The sequence below is a fragment of the Leishmania mexicana genome, chromosome 15, assembly GCF_000234665.1.
Source record: "Leishmania mexicana MHOM/GT/2001/U1103 complete genome, chromosome 15".
In the NCBI taxonomy this organism is placed as follows: Eukaryota; Euglenozoa; class Kinetoplastea; order Trypanosomatida; family Trypanosomatidae; genus Leishmania; species Leishmania mexicana.
Window position 1 is genome coordinate 205,943 of NC_018319.1, and position 19,269 is coordinate 225,211.

Sequence of the window (19,269 nt, forward strand, 5' to 3'; positions counted from 1 at the left end):
CACCACCCTCCCACCCACCCCTCCGCCACCGCCGACTGCACGCCGGGCACGTCGTTCACCGTGGCAGTTGCGTGATGTGGACAATATCCCAAATGAATGAATGAAGCGAGGACAAGAAGAGGCAAGACGGCCTATTTTCTGCCTCTACGTTGCTGCATAGATGCCATGCTGCCACAACGGCGTCATCACACGCACACGCACACGCACGCGCGCACCTCCATCAGCCCCCCTTCTCGCACGGCGCTTGCGCCTCCTTCGTCGCGGTTTACTTACCGATCGTCAGAACGCCCTTCAACTCTTCACTGCCCTCCTCTTGTCCCGCTTTCTCTGACTCACTTCCCCCTCCCCCTCCCCCTCCCCTTTGCGCGGCCTGGCCGTTCCTTGCCCATGCGCATCACGACCGCCCCGCCCCTTGCACGCGCCATCCACTGATCGTCTCCGTTGGACCTGTTGGCGGTGGAGCGGGGCGGCAGCTGAACTCCTTTCCTCCTCTTGTCGCTGCTGGCGTCCCTGCTGGTTACTTGGCCCACCTGTCTGTGAAGCGCAACCCACCCACCCCCTCCCCCATCTGCACATCGACCACGCACACGTCACACCGAGTGCCGCGGGGCAAAACGGCTCTCTCATCACCACGGCGGCGACTGCGAACCAGGTCTTTTCCTTGCTTCGGCTCTCGCGCCGAGGTCAGCGGAAGCGGAGCGTCGTATTGTTGGGCGTGGCGTAGAGGAGGCGCACCATACCTCTCTCTCTCTCTGCCCTCTCTCGCACTCGAGCATCGCTCCATTCACCATCACCACCCTCCCCTCCCCTCCCCTCACAACCGCATAGCCCCCACCTCCACCCCTTTCGCGCGCACACACACACGTGCTACCTCCTCTCCTGTGTGTCGCTTGACACCCTCCCTCTGCCTCGTCTTCTCGTGTTCCTATTCTTTTCCTTTACCCAACAACACACGCCAACACGCCGACATACAGACCCTCTCGTGCGTGTGTGCATGTGTACGGGTTTTTTTACACTCATTCTTCAGCCTCGCCCTCGCGGCCTGCCTTTTTCGTTCGATCCGCTTGTAGGCGCGTGTGTGGCATGTGCATGGCAACACACGCCCTTCCAGGACCCCCCTCCTCTCTCCCCTCCCCCCTCTCACACACACACACCTTTCCAGGACTCTCGCTGGCCTCACCGCACTCCTCCGTATCTCTTTCGCCGCTCAGCTTATCCATCTATATATATATATATAGATATATGTATATATACACATATATAGATATATGTACATGTATTTATGTGTGTGAATATACCCTCATTCTCATCAACATCCTCGCCCTCGCCATTCTTTCATTCGGCCCGTCCTGCTCACGACGAACGTCACGACTCTCTCTCTCTTTCTGGGGGGCTCCTGTTTGGTTCTTGTGGTGGTGGTTGGTGGTGATGGTGGTGGCCGTTGTTGTCACGTGTGAAGCGGTGCCCTCGGCACAAATATATTCTGCGCACGGGAATCGTGTGCACACGTGCTCGTGAGTGTGTGTGTGACCTGTCATCCCGTCATATCGCCGCTGCGCGAGTAGCGAAAGCGAAGCAGTCGGTGCACACACACACATACACGGAGAGAGGACTCCACCAGACACCATGACCCTCTTCCTCTCAGCGGCGCTGCCGGTCCCAATGCGACTTGTGCCGCTTCTGCTAGGAACCCTCGCGCTCCTTACGGCGGCGGCCCATGTGAGCGCCGCGCACGCGCCGTACCAGATTACCACCCGCGCCTTTTCAGAGTGCTCCGCTTACGCCGACCACTTCCCCCACATGCAGAGAACCACGGACTGCGTTGTCAGGAACCTCTGCGTTACGCGCAGGCACTGCTGCAAGAATATGCACGAGACGGACCTCGGCAAGTGCCTTGACATAACCTCCTTTTCCTGCGACACGGCGGCGGTGTGCGCCACTTATGCGGCGGCGTCCTCTAGCAGCAGCTCCAGCACAAGCCCGTGGTTCCCGGAGACGCAGGATGGCGGTGCCTCGTTGACGTGCTGCCACGCAGCCGCCACCACAACAGAGGCCCCTGCCGTACCGCCCCTCGACGGCTGGAGCTCGGAAGAGGTGAGTCACAACTCTGGCTTGCGGCCGGAATCGATGTGCGATGACACGACCTCGACCGCATGCATGGTGACTCCGATGCTCCTGCCGGCCATCCGCGCCTTCTGCCAGAATGACCTCCTGAACATGTACACGGACACGTATCTCTACGATAGCGTGCCGCGCATGTGCTGCCAGCACTTTGCCGCCGGTCCTCTTGACAGCAGCAGTGCTGAGCCCTCGACTACTCGAAAGGTGGCGTGCGGGCTGAAACTGCTAGATCTCCCTCGCACGGGCGAGTACCACTGCTCCCTTGACATGCGCAGCGCGGCGAATATCTGCTGCAACGCACGCATTGAACGCGAACCAAGCAGCAGCAACGACGCTGGAAGCACTGCTTTGTCTGGCGAGCAACTTGTCTTCACGTACATCAGCAGCAAGTGCCTCCTCCACCCCGACTCGAACGGCAACAGCGTCTCATCGCCGGCGATGTTCGTGGCTCGGCTGCTGACAGTGGCCGCGCTGTCAGTGTTGGCTGTGCACCTGTGCATGTAGTGGGCCCCTCCCTTTTCCTTTGGCTTTCCGTTTTCGGCTACTTCCAGTCCTCCCTCGTGACATGGGGGGAGGAGGAGGAGGGGTGTACACACACACACACACCTCCGTGCGTGACAGCCCCACCACCTCCGCCAAAACGCCGAGCATTTACAGCATGAGGGACCCAGAGTAATGTATCGCTGCTGGTATCGGCGGCGAGGTCGCGGGCTGGTGTTGCGTCGGAGCGGCGCTTTCAGATCATGTCCGGTGGCAGAGCAGTGAACACGCGCACACGATGTGGATACGAGAGAGAAAAGTGCGGAACGGTGCCGAGAGTTGTGCGCATCTTCTCGCTACATTCGACTGATGTGTCTGTTCTCATATATAGTGATGTAAAAGCATAGGTGTGCGTCGTTGGCAGTGTGAGGGTGCGTAGATAGATGCCGAGATGTGCTTCCGATTTGGTAAAGGCGCGCATGGCAGCAACAGTGGCATCATTGCGCTGGCGATTTGGCGTCGCGTGGACTCACCACCACAATTCTCATCACGAAACATCACCTTCTCTTCCTATATTAACCTTTGTTAGACGATATCTTCCGAACTGCGTCCGTGACGTCATTCTTGCGGAAAGACAGACGGAGGCGGGGGGCAGAGGCGCGCACACGTGAGAGGTAAGATGGAGTACCTGTGCCTTTGGCGTGGCTGCGTTGGACGGGGGAAAAGGGGGTACACCGCCCTCAACGCGCACACGCATACATCTCACGTCAACCCGCCACCAACCCACCCGCCCCTCCCGCCTTTTTCGCCCTCTTAGCTACAGCGGGTTGGCTTGACTTTCTCCCTTCCTACTCCCTTCCCCTCCCTCACCGACCTTCTGGCGGTGTTTGGCACCCAAGCGCGGCATCACGTGGACGCCGTTTCCCCCCCCCCCGTCCGAAACTGAACAAAGAAACGGTGCGTCATGCTTTATTGTTGTGCTTCTTTGACGGGCTCGCGTTCCCCCTTGAGGCCCGTGTGCTTCCCCCCTCCCCTCTCGCGAATCATGCTTGCGGAGCAGAGGGAAAGGGCGATGCGCACGAGTCGGGCAGTCCTGATGCTTGGTGCGTCCTTGTGTGGCAACGGGGCTATCGAGGGGGCAACCGAGATGCGAACGTGTTGTTCATGCCAGAGAGGGCGGAAACTACCATGCGGCCCTCTCTTGCCTCCCTCGGTATTTGGCTGCCTTGCCCCCCCCGCCGCCTCTCTCTTCTCCTTGCCGAACACACCTCACGCCAGCTACATCAGCACGCTTGCAGTGTGCCCATGGGGCAGCAATGTGCGTGAGGTGGCGTGTGTCCACATAGAGAGAACGCCCACCCACCACGCCCTCCTCTGCGCCGCTCTCGCACCCCGACGTACACACATCATCCTCATCGCACTCTCCCTCCCTCTCTCTGTCTCTGTCTCTCCTTCACTGCCTCTTCCTGGTCTCTTGGGACTTGGAAGAGATCAGGATTGCAGCAGTCCTGCGCACGCGTGCTTCTCCCCCTCCCTCCTCCTCCCACCTCCACCCCCTCCCGTCGCTGCCGTGTACGGACGGAGCAGCAGAGAAGCCGAGTTCAGACACCGACGGCTATCTGCACCAACGCGAGCTCAGGAGTGTAGCCATGCACTCGATGCGACAGCGCTCCTGCGACATCGTTGCCTCGACCGTGTCGGCCCTACTCGTCACGGCAGTCCTAACGGCCAGCTCGACGATTTTGCGAGACCTGGTGCTGCGCCCGCGTCCGCTCGCCTCGGACGTGCGTGTGTCGAGCCTCTCGCCGCTGTACCACGTGCGCAGCCCTACGCTGCTGTCTCCAGAGATCCCGGATGCGGCCATCTACTACCGCCCCGGCACCGGCAGCGATGGCCGCAGAAGCGCGGAAAAAATGCTCCCGCCGAATATTAAGATCGTGGACACGGTGGATCGTCCTGAGGACAGCGAGGAAGATCGCCAGCGCAAGACATGGCAGCGGCAGCGCTTACCGAAAGGCTTCGAGCTCGGCGTACGCACCATCGATCGCGTCGCGCTGTACCTCTCTGGCTCGGTGGACTTCTCCCCCTGTTGGGACTGGAACACGAAAGCTATCTACATCTCCTTCATTGCCCGCTTTCCGTCGACGTCGGCATCTCAGAATGACGTCGTCCTGCTCGATGCGGTGCTGCGCCCGGTGTCACTGCCAGCGAAGCTCGCGCGGTTGGCGAAGTTGCGTCGCCAAGAGCGGAGCGCGGCGCTACCGGGAAGCGGCAACGGGAGAGCGACGGTGGCGGCCAGGGCCTCTCCCGCCGCCACGCAGATGTTGACGGACGAAGAGCGGCAGCAGCTCGCTGCCTTCGAGCAGACTCTGCGCAATGTCGATCACGATCACCCCTCCGTGTACATTGACCACATCGACAAGCGGATCGTGCTGAACGACTCATTCAAGTACTTTGTGGACGCCTTTGACGACACCTCTCTCGGCGGCAACACGGTTGAGGTGGTACTGCGCTACCAGGTGATGAGCTACTCCGGCTGGGCGCCCGTGCGGGAGGATGTGCTTGGGCACCAGGTGAAAGTAAAGATGCCAGAGAACGCTGTGCTGTGGAAGGCGCATCAGCGGTGATGAGAAACGGCGTGAGTGCTCATGACTGCGTGTCTGTGTGTGTGTGTGTGTGTGTGTATGTGTGTGCGGAATGAGTGGCGGGCCGAGACGCGGGCACCAGAGTGGCTGTGATGCATTGGTCCACGTGCCGCTGTCGCTTGGCCTTCACTTTCTGTTGTGCTCTGCGTTGCTGACCGCGCGTGCGCATGCGTGTATGAGTAGGCAGCAGACTGTGGTGTTTCAGCTCTTCATCTCACCGTCGGCAGCACAAAGTTCGTCCAACACGAGCTCCTGTGTATGCGCGTGGGCGCCTCAGCTGTGATAGGGTGATGGCGCTGCTCCTCGTCCTCGCCCCGTCCTCTCTGCGTGACGAGGTTAGTGCGCACTGTGTCGAGGGGATATGTTTCTGCATGTAGGTGCTCAGCGCCTCTCTCTTCTGCCCACCTCCTCCCCTCCCTCTCACACATTGGCGTCCGCCGGTCCCGCTCGAGCGACGAGGCCCTGTTAACGGCCGCCACGGTCCCCATCCCCGCCATCTGGACACGGGCGCCAGCAAGCCAAGCAGCCAACACCGCCATCACGGTGACAGCCGCCCTTCTGCGGCTTCCCTTTCTCTCTCCATCCCACAAACACACCGTCGAGCGCTCGTGCCGCACACCCATCCTCACTCACCCACACCAGCCATGCCGAAGAAGAAGAATGCGTTCATGTACTCCATCGACCCGGAGCTGTACGCTCGCTCGCACGCGCCGGCCAGTACGATCGCCATGGGTATGAAGAGCTCCCAAGCCTCCTCGCTCTGCTGGGCCAACCAGGTGCAACAGGAGGAGCGGATTCGAGATAAGTGGGACGCGACGTACGACCCACAGCACAACCAAGAAAATCGAGCTTTGCAAGCGGTGCAGCAGACGCGCGCGCGTGATGCAGCGCGGCACGAGGCGTACGTGAACCCCGAACACAACCCAGAACTGTACAGCACCTTGTACAAGAAGGCGCCTCCGTCCTCTGTAAGCGACGCAGCAGCGGCACCGGCGTCCTCCTCGTCTCCCCAGCACAACACCGCCACAGAAGCAGCGCCGGCAGGGACAACAACGGGTACGGGTGACCCAAGCGACAGCCCCTTTGCTCGTTGTGCCCGCTCCGTCACGCAGGAATACCTTCAGGCTCGCTGCAGACACCACACGCTGCAGCAGCGCTATCCGAGGGGGCCGGTCACCACCGCGCAGGCTGTGGGGTGGGCAGCCGGTGCAACCGGCCGAGCGTCGGCGTCGTCACTAGAGGCGTCGTCTTCCCCGTACCGCCAGGTGCGCCGTCGCCAGATCGGTGCCTATCGTAAGCCAGAGGACGATGAACACGCGTTTCTGTTCGGCTATGACTATACGCCAAAGTAGGCATCTCGGGCAGCGGCGTGCGCCGTGCGGGTCTCTCCGTTGTTTCGGACGCTCGTGAGTAACTCGCTCGCTGCCTCTCACTGTGTCAGCGGAAACCTGTGTGCTTGCGTGTGCGTGTGTGTGTGTGCGTGTGTACGGTGTCGATGGGTATGTATGCTTACCTCTCGTGCGATGTTTCATTACTTCTGCGACGTGCTCACTCACTCGCTCTTCCCCTCACTCTCTTCTTGCTATTATGTATGCGTGTGTGTGGGGGGGTGGCACAGGTACGTGTACCCCAAGCACCCTTCACGGCTTCTCCTTCCCGTTGCCGCACGCCGGTGTGCCGCTCCCGCGGCGGGGTGATCCGTCCTGCAGGGCGCCTCGTCTTCTGCGCTGTGCACCACTCGATCAGCTTCACCACCCTTCACTACCCCTCCCTCCCTCCCTCCCTCCCTCGCGCCTTAGAGCGCTGTCACAAGACGGCGGCCACTACTCACTCACCGCGACAGTCCCTCGCAGCTGCCACCCGCATCGTGCTGCTACATCGCGCGTGTCTTGCGTGCGGCGCCTTCTCCGCCAGCGACGTCACACTTCTGCCTTCTCTCTCTCTCACTATCTCGCTTTGTGTGTTGCACACGCCTAGACTAGAGTTGTACATGGTCGGAACGTACCGCCAGGACAGCGCCTCCTGCCCTCCTGCCCAGCACATCAACGGGACCGGCGTGAGGGGAACATGCGCGTCTTCATGGGGCCCTAGTATCGCCCCATGCACCGGCCTCTGAAAAGGGGGTGGTGTGCGCAGGGACGCCCGCCAACGCCGCACCGGGAGAAACGACACTCGCGGTCGAAAAAGCCACAAGCATCGGGAACAGGGGAGGTCAGCGCATTGCCAGTCGACGACGGCAGCGACACGGACGCACGAGCGCCGCGCCGCAGCTCCTCACACGCTGTCGGTGCTCGTCGCCAGAGCACCGGTCTCAACGACAGCAGCCGTAGCAGCTCCGGCCACAGCAGCAGCACGGAGAGCGGCGACTACTTCGAGCCACACACTCTTAGAGAAAGCTGGCGCAGCATCGATGGACGGCAGCGGCGCAGAGAATCAGCCGGGCCGCCCGCCAGCACGCCCGCTGCGCCGGCGTTTGCACTAAAAAAAGATGGCGAGGGAGGCGCAGCCGTGCGAACAGCGCCAGCGGCCGCTGCACAAGACATCCAGGAAAGAGAGAAGCGACACCCGCGCAGCGGCGGTGACGTTTCACCGTCGCACCGACCGCTGTACTACACACGCGGTGGAGTGCTCCTCGAGCACCCCCGACACGCACGCCCCGCCGACAGCGACGACAGCAACGGCACTAGTGGGCGCCGCGGCTTCCGCTCCCCTGTAAAGCTGCAGCGCACGTCTCCCGAACGCAGCACGCATGCAAGCAGGATGATTGCAGCTTCCTGTCGCGAAGGTCCGTCTTTTCGAAGCGCGGGTATCGTGGCGTACAGCAGCAGCTCCTCCTCCTCTAGCACTCGTAGTGCAAGCAGCAGCGGCAGTTGTGGCGGAGCCGGCGATGGAGGTCATACGCGGCGCACCGCCAACTTGGCCTCGCCACAGCCGCTTATCGATGCAAGGAAGGTATTCAAGATATCGCCGAACGGCCGCCTCGCGCGTGTTCGTGGCGCAGCCTGTGCGCAGCAGCAGCAGCAGCAGCAGCGGCAAGGTCTGCCTCCTTCCACACCCATGGCACCCACTCATGAGCAGCAGCTCATCGACCCAGAAGCTGTGACCGTCGCTCCAACTGCAACGGCGATGCGCAGCGCGCTGCCGTCGTTTCTCAGCTCGGCGAAGCGCCGCTGGAGTTCTTCTGGAATCCATCGTGAAAGCCCGTCGGATAATGCCGACCTCAGCGGCAGCGACGACGACGGTATTCATGGAGGCTGTGCTTCTCACCACTCAGGCAGACATGCTCGCCACGCCGCACGACTGCCGCCGCGAGACGCGGAGAACGGGGTGTTGGCTGAGGTGATGGATGCCTCCGCTGCAGAGACTTTGCTCATCCGTCGAGGCGAAGGTGGAAGTAACGCCCTGGAATCTGGGAAGGACAACGCGCGGCGTCACCGACGGCATCATCGCCAGGACTGCGCGCCCGCGCACGTCGTTCTCGAGAACGCGACGCCGCGGCGAGCGGACGATGGCGCTTACAGCTACGCAAGAAATGGCAACGGCAGCGACAGCATGCTGCCTAACGCGGCTGAGGTGGGCTCCCCGCGCTGCGGGCGGTGGCCGTCGAATGCGCGGTCGGCGAGATCCTTGGAAAGCGTGGCTTCCTGGAACGTGGCACTCTCAGGTTCCGAGTTGCAGCGACAATACGGCGCCGCCCTGAGCAGCCGTGCCATGCAAGCGGCCTGGACTTCATACCTGCGCCGCAGTGGTCTCCTGTCCACCTCCGAGGGTAATGTCCGCCAGAGGGCCACTCCAGTGCAGGATGCGCCACCGCAGATCACACACGCGCACGATGCACTCCCAGCGCAGCAGCGGCCGAACATGACAACGGTCGCAGCACCCTCGGCACACAGCATGGGGATGGAGCCGTCGGCCGATGCACTTGCGCTGGAAAAAGAGGTCCTCCTCCTGCGATGCTCGCTGCTCATGACATACACCCTACTCGCAGCCGCGGCGGTGGACGGGCGCGATGGCGGTTGCGTCGGCACAAAGACAGAGAGGCCGCGGCAGCACGTTGCGCGGCGCTACGCCGAGTGGACGACGGAGGCGGAGCAGCGGGCACATGGACCCGCCAGTGCACAAGCAGGCGAGTCCGACGAGAAAGGCAGAGAGTGTCGACGCCGTCGTCAGCGCTTTACTGCGCCGTACCTGCGCGGGCCGACTCCGTGGTCGGCGCTGGAGGCTCGGTTGGCCGAGGCGGTGCAAGCAGCGGCCGAGGAGCTAGCTTTTGACAGCGACGCCGCAACCCCGCCACAGACACTCCCTCCACCGCAGCTGCTGCTGCGCGAGTCTCCACCCTACGACGTCGTCGGGCTGCCCTCTGTCTGGTATCCGCCTGATCGAAGCGATGACAACGACAGCCCGTTGAGCGGGACGCTCTGGGTGTGGTTCAGCGGCGACGATGGCGGCCATTCGGAGGACGGCGTGGCAGGTGTCTACCTATCGTCTTCTGACGAAGGTGGGAGGGGCGGCGGCGGCAGTGGCGCGAAGCGGCGAAGTCTCAGCGAGGACGCCACCGCAAGGCGGCGACACGAGCGCAGAAAGAGCGAAGGGCTTTCATCCGCGTTACGGTTCCCTCACAACAGCCTTGTGGAGCGTCGGCGGCCGCAGACGTTGGCGCCGTCGTTCCGTGGTGCGTGGCGCCGCTGCTTCGTTGTCGCAGACGATAGCGGCGTGTGCGTGTACCCCACGGAGCGCGACTACGCCGACTTTGCCAGCGAGACCCTCCTCATGACCGTTCCGTACGTATCGCTTGCCTACCTTGTACCGGACTTCGCTGCTGCTGCTGCTGCCGCGGCGGCATTCGATGACGTCAGCGCGGAGCAAGAGGAGGCGAGATGGAGCAGCAGCAGCCATGCAAAGCCCTCGAATCGCCCAGGACGAGGCGGCTACCCGCTGCGGCGCCACGGTTCTCCGGAGGCCGTGCACGTTGCGACGCTTGCAGCTGTGACGGCCCAGCTTGTGACTGACACCACGTACACGTACTTTGGTTTTCTGCACTGTCAGAGAGGCAGCGTGGCCCGCCGCGCCGCAGGAATGACAGAGGCCTCGTCCACAGCGCCGCACAATGCTTTCGATCAAGAGCAGGTGGATGCGCACCCTTTTCGCTTTGCCCCTTGGCGTGTGAGCGGTGACAGTGGCAAGCGCTACGCTCACCGGCCACACGCACCGCTGCTGCTGCGCACGCAGTCCCGCGCCGCCCACGCAACGTGGGTGCACTTCTTCGCTGCGAAGTTCAACCGGCATCTTTACGAGCTGCTATTTCCTACATTGTCTGCGGCGACCGCGCCAAAGTCTTCGCTTACGCTTCGTCCTCGTGGCAATGCAGAGACGGCGGCCGTGTCCGAGGCAGGCGCTGATGATGTCCTGAGCGACAGCGTGCGGAAGGGGACGCATTGCCCCCGAAGCCGCACACGAAGCCTCAGCGCCAGTTCAACGGAGCGACAGCAACAACACGCCTACGGTGGGGTAGCGTTCCCATCCGCGTCGTCGCATCATCACCGGCACCACCGCCGTCACCGCCATCATCGCTCCTATCGACTGCCTCACGCAGATGAAGCGCTGGAAGATCAGGACCGCGGCGGGGCGAAGGACGAGGCAGGCACCGGCGCCTGCGCCTTTCACCGTCTCTCCAACGCGTCCTCCGCCTCCGTCCAAGTCGGGGACTCCTGTGACTACGGCATGCCCGCGGCAGAGACAGGGGAGAGGGCCGCTGCAGAGGCCAGAGGAGAAGTCAGAGGTGCATCGCTCGAGAACGCGAACGAGGCACGTGAGACGTTCTCCTGGCGACCGTCAAGGACAGCAACTCCGCGACGCGATCATCCGTCAGGTGCGTGTGAGCCGTGGTGGGAAACGATCGTGACCTTGCGTTACGCCCTCGCGCAGCGGGATCAGCGTCTGCAGGATCAAGAACGGAAGATGGCCGACATGGCCGAGGCACTGCGGCAGCACGCGCAGCGCGAACACAGGCTTGAAGAAAACGAGGATAGTCTTCGCACTGCCCTGCGTGACGCACGCGACCGTCTCGCGAACGTGAGTGCAGCAGAGGGAGGCCAGGAATGGGAGGGCCGCGCCGCGTTGAGCAGCAAGGACCACATCAACCTCCGCCATCTACCACCCTCTGTGTCAACGCCGCGCAAGCGGCACACGATTAGCCCTGATGCCTTCGATCCATCCAGAAGCCCCCACGCACCCGGCCCAGCCCTGCCCGGTCCGCAGCATCAGAAGCAGCAGCGCCGGCTGGAATCTCTGCAAGCGCAGCTGGAGGAGCTTCAGCGGCGCTACACGGAAGACGCCGTGTCGTGGCGAGCTGAGCAGGCGGCACTGGAAAGCTGCTGCCCTGACTCGGAGGAGAAACTGGCACACTTGCGCAGCGGTGCCTCGCAGCAATCCAGCTCGCTGGCTCACCAGGTGGTGCACGAGGTGGACAATTACCACCACGAGATACGCCGCGGAACGGAGGCGTGCGTGGATGCGGTATCGTCTGGGCAGGTGCTCAGCAATACGCTTGCCGCTACAGAAAATAACACCAGCGTGGCGGTACACGTTGGCCGAGCCGCTAGTGAGCACAGCCGGAGTGGAGGTGCGGCGCCGCCCACCACCGTGGTTTCAGCACCAGGCAACGCCTTTGCCTCTCTCCTGCTCACCTTCAAGCCCAGCCGCGGCCGTGCTGGTGCGCATGCCGGTGCCTGCGTCGATGGAGAGCTTATGGTCGATGAGGCCAGTGCGCGACTACTGTTTAGTGGCCCCACGACGAACCAGCGTGGACGTCGCTGGGACCTGCGACATCGCGACACAGATGCCCTGCTTCGTATCCAGCTTGAGTTACTGTCACGAGTCCTGGGAGACCCGCGTGCGGCGACTGGGTCGACCTCGCGCCGACGCAGTCAAGCCGCCTCCACCTCCTCCGCCCCGACGGCGAAGACGCGAGCGTCTTCCTCGTCAGCGCGCTCTCGAGCCGGCCACGCGACCCTGCCCAGGCCCACCGGCGCAGCAGCAGGTGCATTGCTGCCCTCCCCGTCATCCCCGCCGCCGGCCTGGTCGATACATGCCTATGATCAGAGGAACTCGCACCACTACTCTCCCTTGACTGTCTCCGCAGCCGCAGCATCCTGTTCCACGACATCGACGCAGCCGCGTGCACACATGTCCTCTCTCCTGCAGACAGTAAACGTGATGCCGCGGCACACGCGGGCCTCGCTTCTGCGGCAGGCCGCTGTGGTGCAGAAGATTCATGTGAGAGAGGTCGAGGAAGAGAGGAGCGACTTCATGTAACACTGCCGAGAGAGCGCGCGGTCGGCCCTTCCCCTCGCCCCCCCCACCCGCTCACCACATCCGCGACTCACCATCGCGACAAGGCTCTTCTGCGTGCGCTCTGCTTGGGATTTGCACCTGTATCCTGTGTCCTGCGCTCTCTGCCACCACCACCATCGGCTGCACAGTACCCCATCTGCCCCTCCCCCTCCCGAGCCGCGCTTTTTCAGCCCTCAAGCCCTCTCTCCCCTGCTTCTCTGTGGACGAGATGCACTAATACAACACACACACAAGCGCCGGTGCGTTCTACATTATAGCGGGCTTTCCGTGACCCCCGTGTCACGTGCGCACATGCCTGCGCTTCGCTTCCCCTATGATGTACTTGCCTCTTCTCCCTCGCCCCTCTCCCACTCTCCTTCGTTCTCTCGTCACACACGAGCGCAGCTACTCCCATATCACGTCAATCACGTCAAGCGTGCAGGTGTCTGTGTCCACATACTACGCGTACACGTGCAGAGACATAGCCTCCCCCCTCCTCCATACCTCGTTGCCCGAGTGTGCACATCCGCCTCCGCTAGCGGTGGAGAAGTGCTAGTTTACCTCTGGGAGGACGAGGCGCAGGACGAGGAGGCTGCCGTTTCGGCTACGCGGCTCTCTGCCTGCCGGCACATACCCGCATGCGCACAGCCCGACACACGCCGACTTTTCTCCCTCACTTCTCTGTTCAAGACACGGGTCGAAGCGCCTGTATCCCGTTTGGTTTTCTACAAAAACGTATTCCGCCTTGCCTCGCACACCACCACCACCACCACCACTCTCTACCTGCCCGTCCCACGCTCCTCTCTCACCGTGTTCGCTGTCGTCGTCTCCGTTTCGCTTCTTTGCCTTCGAGTCGACCGCCGCCTTCAACCCCCCCCCTTGCCACCTCGCCTCCCCCTCCCCGTTGTCTCTCGGTCTCCCTGGTGCCGGTGGTGGTGCTGCTGCTCTCTCCTTCGCTTTCCTCCTAGCTTTACCTGCTTTCGTTTCCACACGCTGCTGTCTCTCGCTCTCGCCCCGTCGGCCTCTGCGCACGCGCGTCCGCCGTCGCTGGAAGGCAAACCTCTTCCACTTCTCGCTCACCCATCCACGCGTAGCCCCCTCCCCCTCTCCCCCTCCGTTTCTTTGCACAGCGTTGCTCGTACTATTCCTCCCCCTCCTCTATCCAGCAGCGGCGCCCGTCTCTCCGCCGCGCCTGCCGCACACAGGCTGACGGACGCTTTTCCCTTTTCTTCTTGTGTGCGGCATTGGCAGAGGCGTGCGCTCCGCGGTGCGGGTCGCTTTCTCGTGTCTGTTGTCTGTGTGGTGGCGGTGAGAGTGGTGGTGGTTCCCGCCCTTGTCCTTTACCGTGTAGTCGATAAACATATATATATATATACATCAGAGCACATCCCTACCGGTCTGTCGGTCGATCGGTCAGTGTGTGCTCTTCCCCCTCCCCCCCCACGCTTTGATTTCGTATGTCACTTCTTCGTGTCACACAGTTTCTGACGGCGGATGGCAAAGTGCAGATCGATGTGACGAACACCAGCGGACGGACACAGTACCCACCGTCGCAGGACCCACCGGACTCGCTGCAGCCAACCCGCAGTAAGCTCCATCGTGCTCGTGCCATCCCCGACCGCAATGAGCCGTGCTCACTAATCGTGTCGCTGCGCTCATCGCACCCGCAATTCTTCTATTACCGGGGGCCGAATCACAAGCAGCAGACCTTCTCCACGTCGGCCGCCTCACACCTGTACGCGCCGCCTCCAGGAAGCGCCGCCAACGCCGGAGGTGTTGGCAGTTGTGGAAACAACAACAAGCATCAACGCGGTCCATCTTCGCTGTGGGGTCCCAGAACTGTTGACCCGGTCATCGAGGACGTGTCACGGCAGGCCTGGAAAGACTTTGGATTTCCTCCCATCGCGGCCCCGGCTGCGGAGACAGTGAAGTCATCAGCAGCACCAGATTCAACCTCGTCAGTGGTGAGCAAGAGCAGTAACGGAGGCGGCGGCGATGATCGGCCGCTCCTGGTGCGCGAAGAACTCGCGGACTGCGTCTTGCTACCCGGGGAGCGGCGCACCTTCTTGTTGGAAGTGGACACCCCGTCCGTCCTGCAGCGGCTCATGGCGCCGCTCGTGCAGCAAAAAGCGCGCATCACATGCGTTCCAGCGCTGGGCGGGAATGCAGTGGCGCAAGACTTCTACCCCCTGCCGGTCCTCCGCGGCTCGTCCACGCTGCTCGGCGGCCACAGCACGGACACCGGCAACAACCCGTGCCCGAGGACAGCGCGCACCGACGGCACGGAAGACGGCGCAGACATTTCACTCAGCCAGCACACACCTCATGCGACGGAGGTGTTCCACCCGAGTAGATGTGACACTTCTAGCATCGGCGGCGAGCCGAATCCCACCTTGTTCCCGGCAGCCAGTCGCACTACCGCAAAAGACGCCAAGTCAGCTTTCGGTGACGGGCAGCAGCAGCAAACCCCGGGCAAGCGCAGCAATGGCCCTCTCCAGTGCTCCGTAAGTAGAAGCGGCAGCAGCGAGATTAGCGGCTGCGACAGCCACTCATACGACTCTGTAGCCCAGCTGAACAAGACCCAGCACCCGACACGTCAGTGGACACTGCCGTGGGGCACCGACGACGAGGGTGACCGCAAAGGTGAAGCGGCAGGCCAGACACCATCCAGGAACGGCCGGCGCAACCGACGAACAGGCGAGAAGCGTAGCATGAGCGACGCTGATGACGCCGATGAACGCTCGCTGTCGCCACAGCCGCTCAGCATCATGAAGGACAGCATGACCACCCGTGTGTCGCTGGACGCCTCACCTCTATCCTCCGTCAACGCTCCGAGCGCCACTAGGCCCGGGCCATCTGGCAGGACGGCACGTGACTCTCGACTCACCAGCCGCGACTTTACAGTGTCCACCTCCATCAACACGACAGCACCCAGCACCCCTTTCCTCGCAAAGGCCGACAAGGAGGGTTCTGGAAAGCCGAATGCGCATCTGCACGTCGGCGCTGCGGAAAGTGGCGCCACGCACACACTCTACAATGATGTGAACGGGGAGGCCAATCCGGCGAATGCCAGCAAAGACCACGCGCAGCGCTGGTTGCCGCCCACCTCGACGTCTCAGCGCCCTACCTTTTATGTCTACTACGCACCGCTTGGGGACGAGAACAAGTGTGTCGACCAGGCGCGCAAGTGGCTGCTGAAGGAGCAGCACGCGTACCGCCTGTGGCTCGACAAACTCCTTCGCATTATCGTCGATCTGGAGCGGAAACGCGAGCAAGAGTGGATACGGAGGGATAATAACTCCGTTCAGTCGCCGCATCGGTCGCTCGGTGCTCGGCGTGTGCTGCCGCCTATACTCGGGGAGCTTGTCCGGTGGCGCACCGACGATGGCGGCAGCGGCGCCGTGATGGACGTGATGGCGCCGTCGCCCATCACTGCCGCTGCCTTTCAGTACTACTACGGTAACCTCCCGCTCCAGAAAATCGTCCATCGGTCCCTCTCACAGCTAAGCGTTCGCGGTAGCAAAACCCGTTACCCATGGATGGGCGGCGGCAGCAGCAGCAGCAACGCTGGCGGTGGTCAGGACAAGGAGGCTGTTTTCGTGCTTCCGCCGTCCTTCGCCTCGACGCGGCACAACCGTGTCAGCGTGAAGGCGCGCAAAATGTTCAAGGAGGAGCGTCACGGTGCCGGGACGGTGGTACTGCCGCTTCAGGTAAAACCCCAGTCCGCAACGCAGCCGTCGCCGAAGCCTGTCGTTGGCAACGCCGGTCCCGTCAGTGCGGCCACCGCCGCCCAGCCGTCCCCCTCGTCATCGCAGACGTCCGAAGAAACGCACAACCTTTCACGCAAGTCGTCTGAGCCGCCGTACAGCAGAGTCTGGACGACGATGTCGTCGCCGTGGCAGCTGCGCTCCTACCAGGCCACCTCACCGCTGCATTACACAGTGGAGAACTCCTCCGAGCTGGGGGAGTACCGTGGCAGCAACACGCCCATGAGTGAGAGCCCACGCAACGAAACGGGCTACGAGCGCCTTCGCTTCAAATCCGGATGTGGCCTGGCGCTCCTAGAGGACTCGGCTGCAACTCTGCCAACGTTTTCGCACAACTCTCTCGCAGATGGGATGTCCGCGCCTCCATCGAAGACCGACAACACAGGGACTCTGGTGGACTCGAAGCAGAGCTTTCTCAGCCCTAGCAGCTCCAAGGTGAATCGCACAGAAACACTTGACCCAGTCGCGGCGGAGATGGCGGCCATGGGCCTTCCTACCTCCCGCTGGTCGCCGCTTAGCGGCAACTACACCCAGATGCAGCGCGGGTTCTCCGACTCGCCGCTGCAGCAGCCGCTGCGGCTGCCGTCCTCCCCCTCCACCAGGGACATGGCCTCCCCGGATATCCGCATCCCAACCAACAGCAGCACTGGACTGAGTGGTGTCCGTGCTGCCTCGCAGGGCGCATCGCCGCTGAGCTACAACAAGCCGTCACCCCCCTCTAGTGGGGCTCCGGGCAACGCCCGCAGCGCCGACGACTCCGCGGCTACCATGAGTGCTCCGACTGCCGCGGGACCCCCTGGGACCACCACCACCGGCAGCAGCAGCAACAACAACAGCAACAATGGCGTCCTAAAGAAGTTCTCACTGGCGGATTTTCAAGGGGCGATCACAGACGGCGCTCGTTTGCCCGCCAGCACGGCAGGCAGTTTAGCAGCTCAGCTATTTCAATCTATCTGCGGCTACGGCGGCAGTGCCAAGTCGGACGCCGATGAGGAAGGCAACGCGGCGCCTCACATGCGCGACATCTCCTCTGCGCCACCGCAGACGCTGGCGTATCGCCGTCGCAACGCCGTCGTTTCGAACAGCAGCGGCTTCTCCGGGAGCATGTTCGGCAGCAGCTTCTCGATGCGTTCCCAGGAGAGACTGAGCCGAATAGCTGATCAGTCAATGGCGACAGGAAGTCAGGTGAAGGTTGCAGTGCAGCAGTTGACGGCGACGGCGTCCGACCTTGTGCAGCAGCACGGCCCGCCTGCCATGAGCGGGCTCATGAGCCTTCTGAGCTTCCTAAAGGACACTGTCTTCACCCCTGAGAACGTGGACATGATCCAAATGGTGGTGACGCCGATGGTGATGGCCTGCTCCGTGCTTGTGGTTGTCTACCTCATCTTCAGCGGCGAGGGCAGCGGCGGCGATGTCTTCTCGCTGATAGACAGCAGGGGCCTGTGATGAAAATGGAGAGAGCGCGTGTGGGCAATAGTCGGACTGTGCGATGGGCTGGCGTTGGAGCGAAACGAGGTTTGCTTGTGCGCAGATGTGTCTGTGCGTGTACGTGTGCGTGTCGATACGTGTGACCCTGTTGTCTCTCCACCAACACCACCACCGCCACCACCCTCCTCCACTTCGTCACCGCGGTGCACCGCCTGGCCCGCAGATTTCACACCCTCCCGCCCACCCACATCACTCCTCCCATCTGCACGTCATCAAGCGCCGCCGCCAAGGCTATCACACTCTCTCTCTTTTGTTTTCATCGTCGAGCCCTCGTCATCCTCTCTCGTCATCGATACGGGCATCTGTATCCGCCCCTCCCTCCCTCCCTCCCCTATCCTCGCCATCCTCCGACAGCCATAAACAGAGGCACGCACGGGGGTTCGCATGTGCCCGTGCACGAACACGCGCGTGTGCGTGGCATTAGTGGTGGTGTAGGCGCACACGTACTGTTGGTGGTGGAGGGAGGTGGAGGGGCGGTGTCCGTGGCCTTGAAGGCAGTGCACCTTTTTCTACTCCATGTGAGTGTGGTGGACTGCGTCTTCTTGGCCCCCTCTCTCTCCACACTTATTACTCGCTTCTGCCCTTTTATATGTTTTGGTGTGCGTGCGTGTGCAGAGGGGGAGGGGGAGAAGGGAAGAGACTGAGGGCAAGTAGAAGCGCAGCAACGACAAAGGACAGGGTGTGTGTGTGGGGGGGGGGGTCTTGGTGGGGTTAGGGCACGCCGTGGGGCGTTCCAGCGTGTATCGGTGTGCGTACGTTTGCTTGGGCACCTGGAGCAGCCGCTGTCTCCCCCCCCCCTCCCTCCCCTTCTTTGCGTGCCTGCCCCATGCCATACGCTCTCGAGCACAGAGACGGCTCAGGTAGCGCATCGCCCTCCTCCACCCTCCCCTCCCCTCCCCTCCCCATCATCATCATCGGCTTGGTCCGACGCATTCCTTCCTCGCTCCGCTCACCTCGTCTCTCTTTTTATTCGCTTGCTCTTCGTCTCCCCACCCCACCCCCTCGCACCAGTCCGCCCGTCCCAGACGTCCTCGTTCATGTTGGCATCTCTGTACGGCACACACAAGCGACGACGTCCCGCATGCAGGCGCCTTCACCGTCCGCTGCGCTGTGGCAGCCCGCACCATGCGTGTCTGTCGGTGGGTGCGCCTCCGTTGCGCTCACCCCCACCCACCCCACACACCGGCATCTATCCTCTCTTCCAGGAAAGACGGATTCCTCTGCCGCGGCGAATTACCGCCTTTGAGCCTCTATCATCTCTCCCTCCCCACCACCCCCATCTCCAGTCTCTCGGTCTCCGTGTCTTTCGAGATCCACGCCATTCGGCTTTCTCATCTTTATCGCGCGTGCGTGCTCCCCCCCCCTTCTGCACGTCACACACCGACCCTCCCGCTCACACGCACTCACGGGCCTGCGCTCTCACTATCCGTCTCCGT

General features: G+C 62.5%; 5 protein-coding genes across 5 annotated transcripts; all 5 read left to right on the forward strand.

Annotated features, from left to right (window-relative positions):
• Positions 1–1,626: 1,626 nt before the first annotated feature.
• On the forward strand, positions 1,627–2,625 carry LMXM_15_0570 (hypothetical protein, unknown function; the record flags this gene model as incomplete). The annotated part of the gene is made up of 1 exon (XM_003873532.1): positions 1,627–2,625. One exon carries the CDS (start codon positions 1,627–1,629, stop codon positions 2,623–2,625), a length of 999 nt encoding a protein of 332 aa, XP_003873581.1.
• A 1,625-nt stretch (positions 2,626–4,250) lies between these two features.
• Positions 4,251–5,228, forward strand: LMXM_15_0580 (conserved hypothetical protein; the record flags this gene model as incomplete). Its single annotated transcript, XM_003873533.1, has 1 exon — positions 4,251–5,228. One exon carries the CDS (start codon positions 4,251–4,253, stop codon positions 5,226–5,228), a length of 978 nt encoding a protein of 325 aa, XP_003873582.1.
• A 662-nt stretch (positions 5,229–5,890) lies between these two features.
• LMXM_15_0590 (conserved hypothetical protein) lies at positions 5,891–6,598 on the forward strand (the record flags this gene model as incomplete). Its single annotated transcript, XM_003873534.1, has 1 exon — positions 5,891–6,598. The coding sequence occupies one exon, from the start codon at positions 5,891–5,893 to the stop codon at positions 6,596–6,598; it is 708 nt and encodes a 235-aa protein (XP_003873583.1).
• Positions 6,599–7,346: 748 nt separating this feature from the next.
• Positions 7,347–12,560, forward strand: LMXM_15_0595 (conserved hypothetical protein; the record flags this gene model as incomplete). The annotated part of the gene is made up of 1 exon (XM_003873535.1): positions 7,347–12,560. One exon carries the CDS (start codon positions 7,347–7,349, stop codon positions 12,558–12,560), a length of 5,214 nt encoding a protein of 1,737 aa, XP_003873584.1.
• A 1,475-nt stretch (positions 12,561–14,035) lies between these two features.
• On the forward strand, positions 14,036–17,791 carry LMXM_15_0600 (conserved hypothetical protein; the record flags this gene model as incomplete). Its single annotated transcript, XM_003873536.1, has 1 exon — positions 14,036–17,791. One exon carries the CDS (start codon positions 14,036–14,038, stop codon positions 17,789–17,791), a length of 3,756 nt encoding a protein of 1,251 aa, XP_003873585.1.
• Between the last annotated feature and the right edge of the window lie 1,478 nt (positions 17,792–19,269).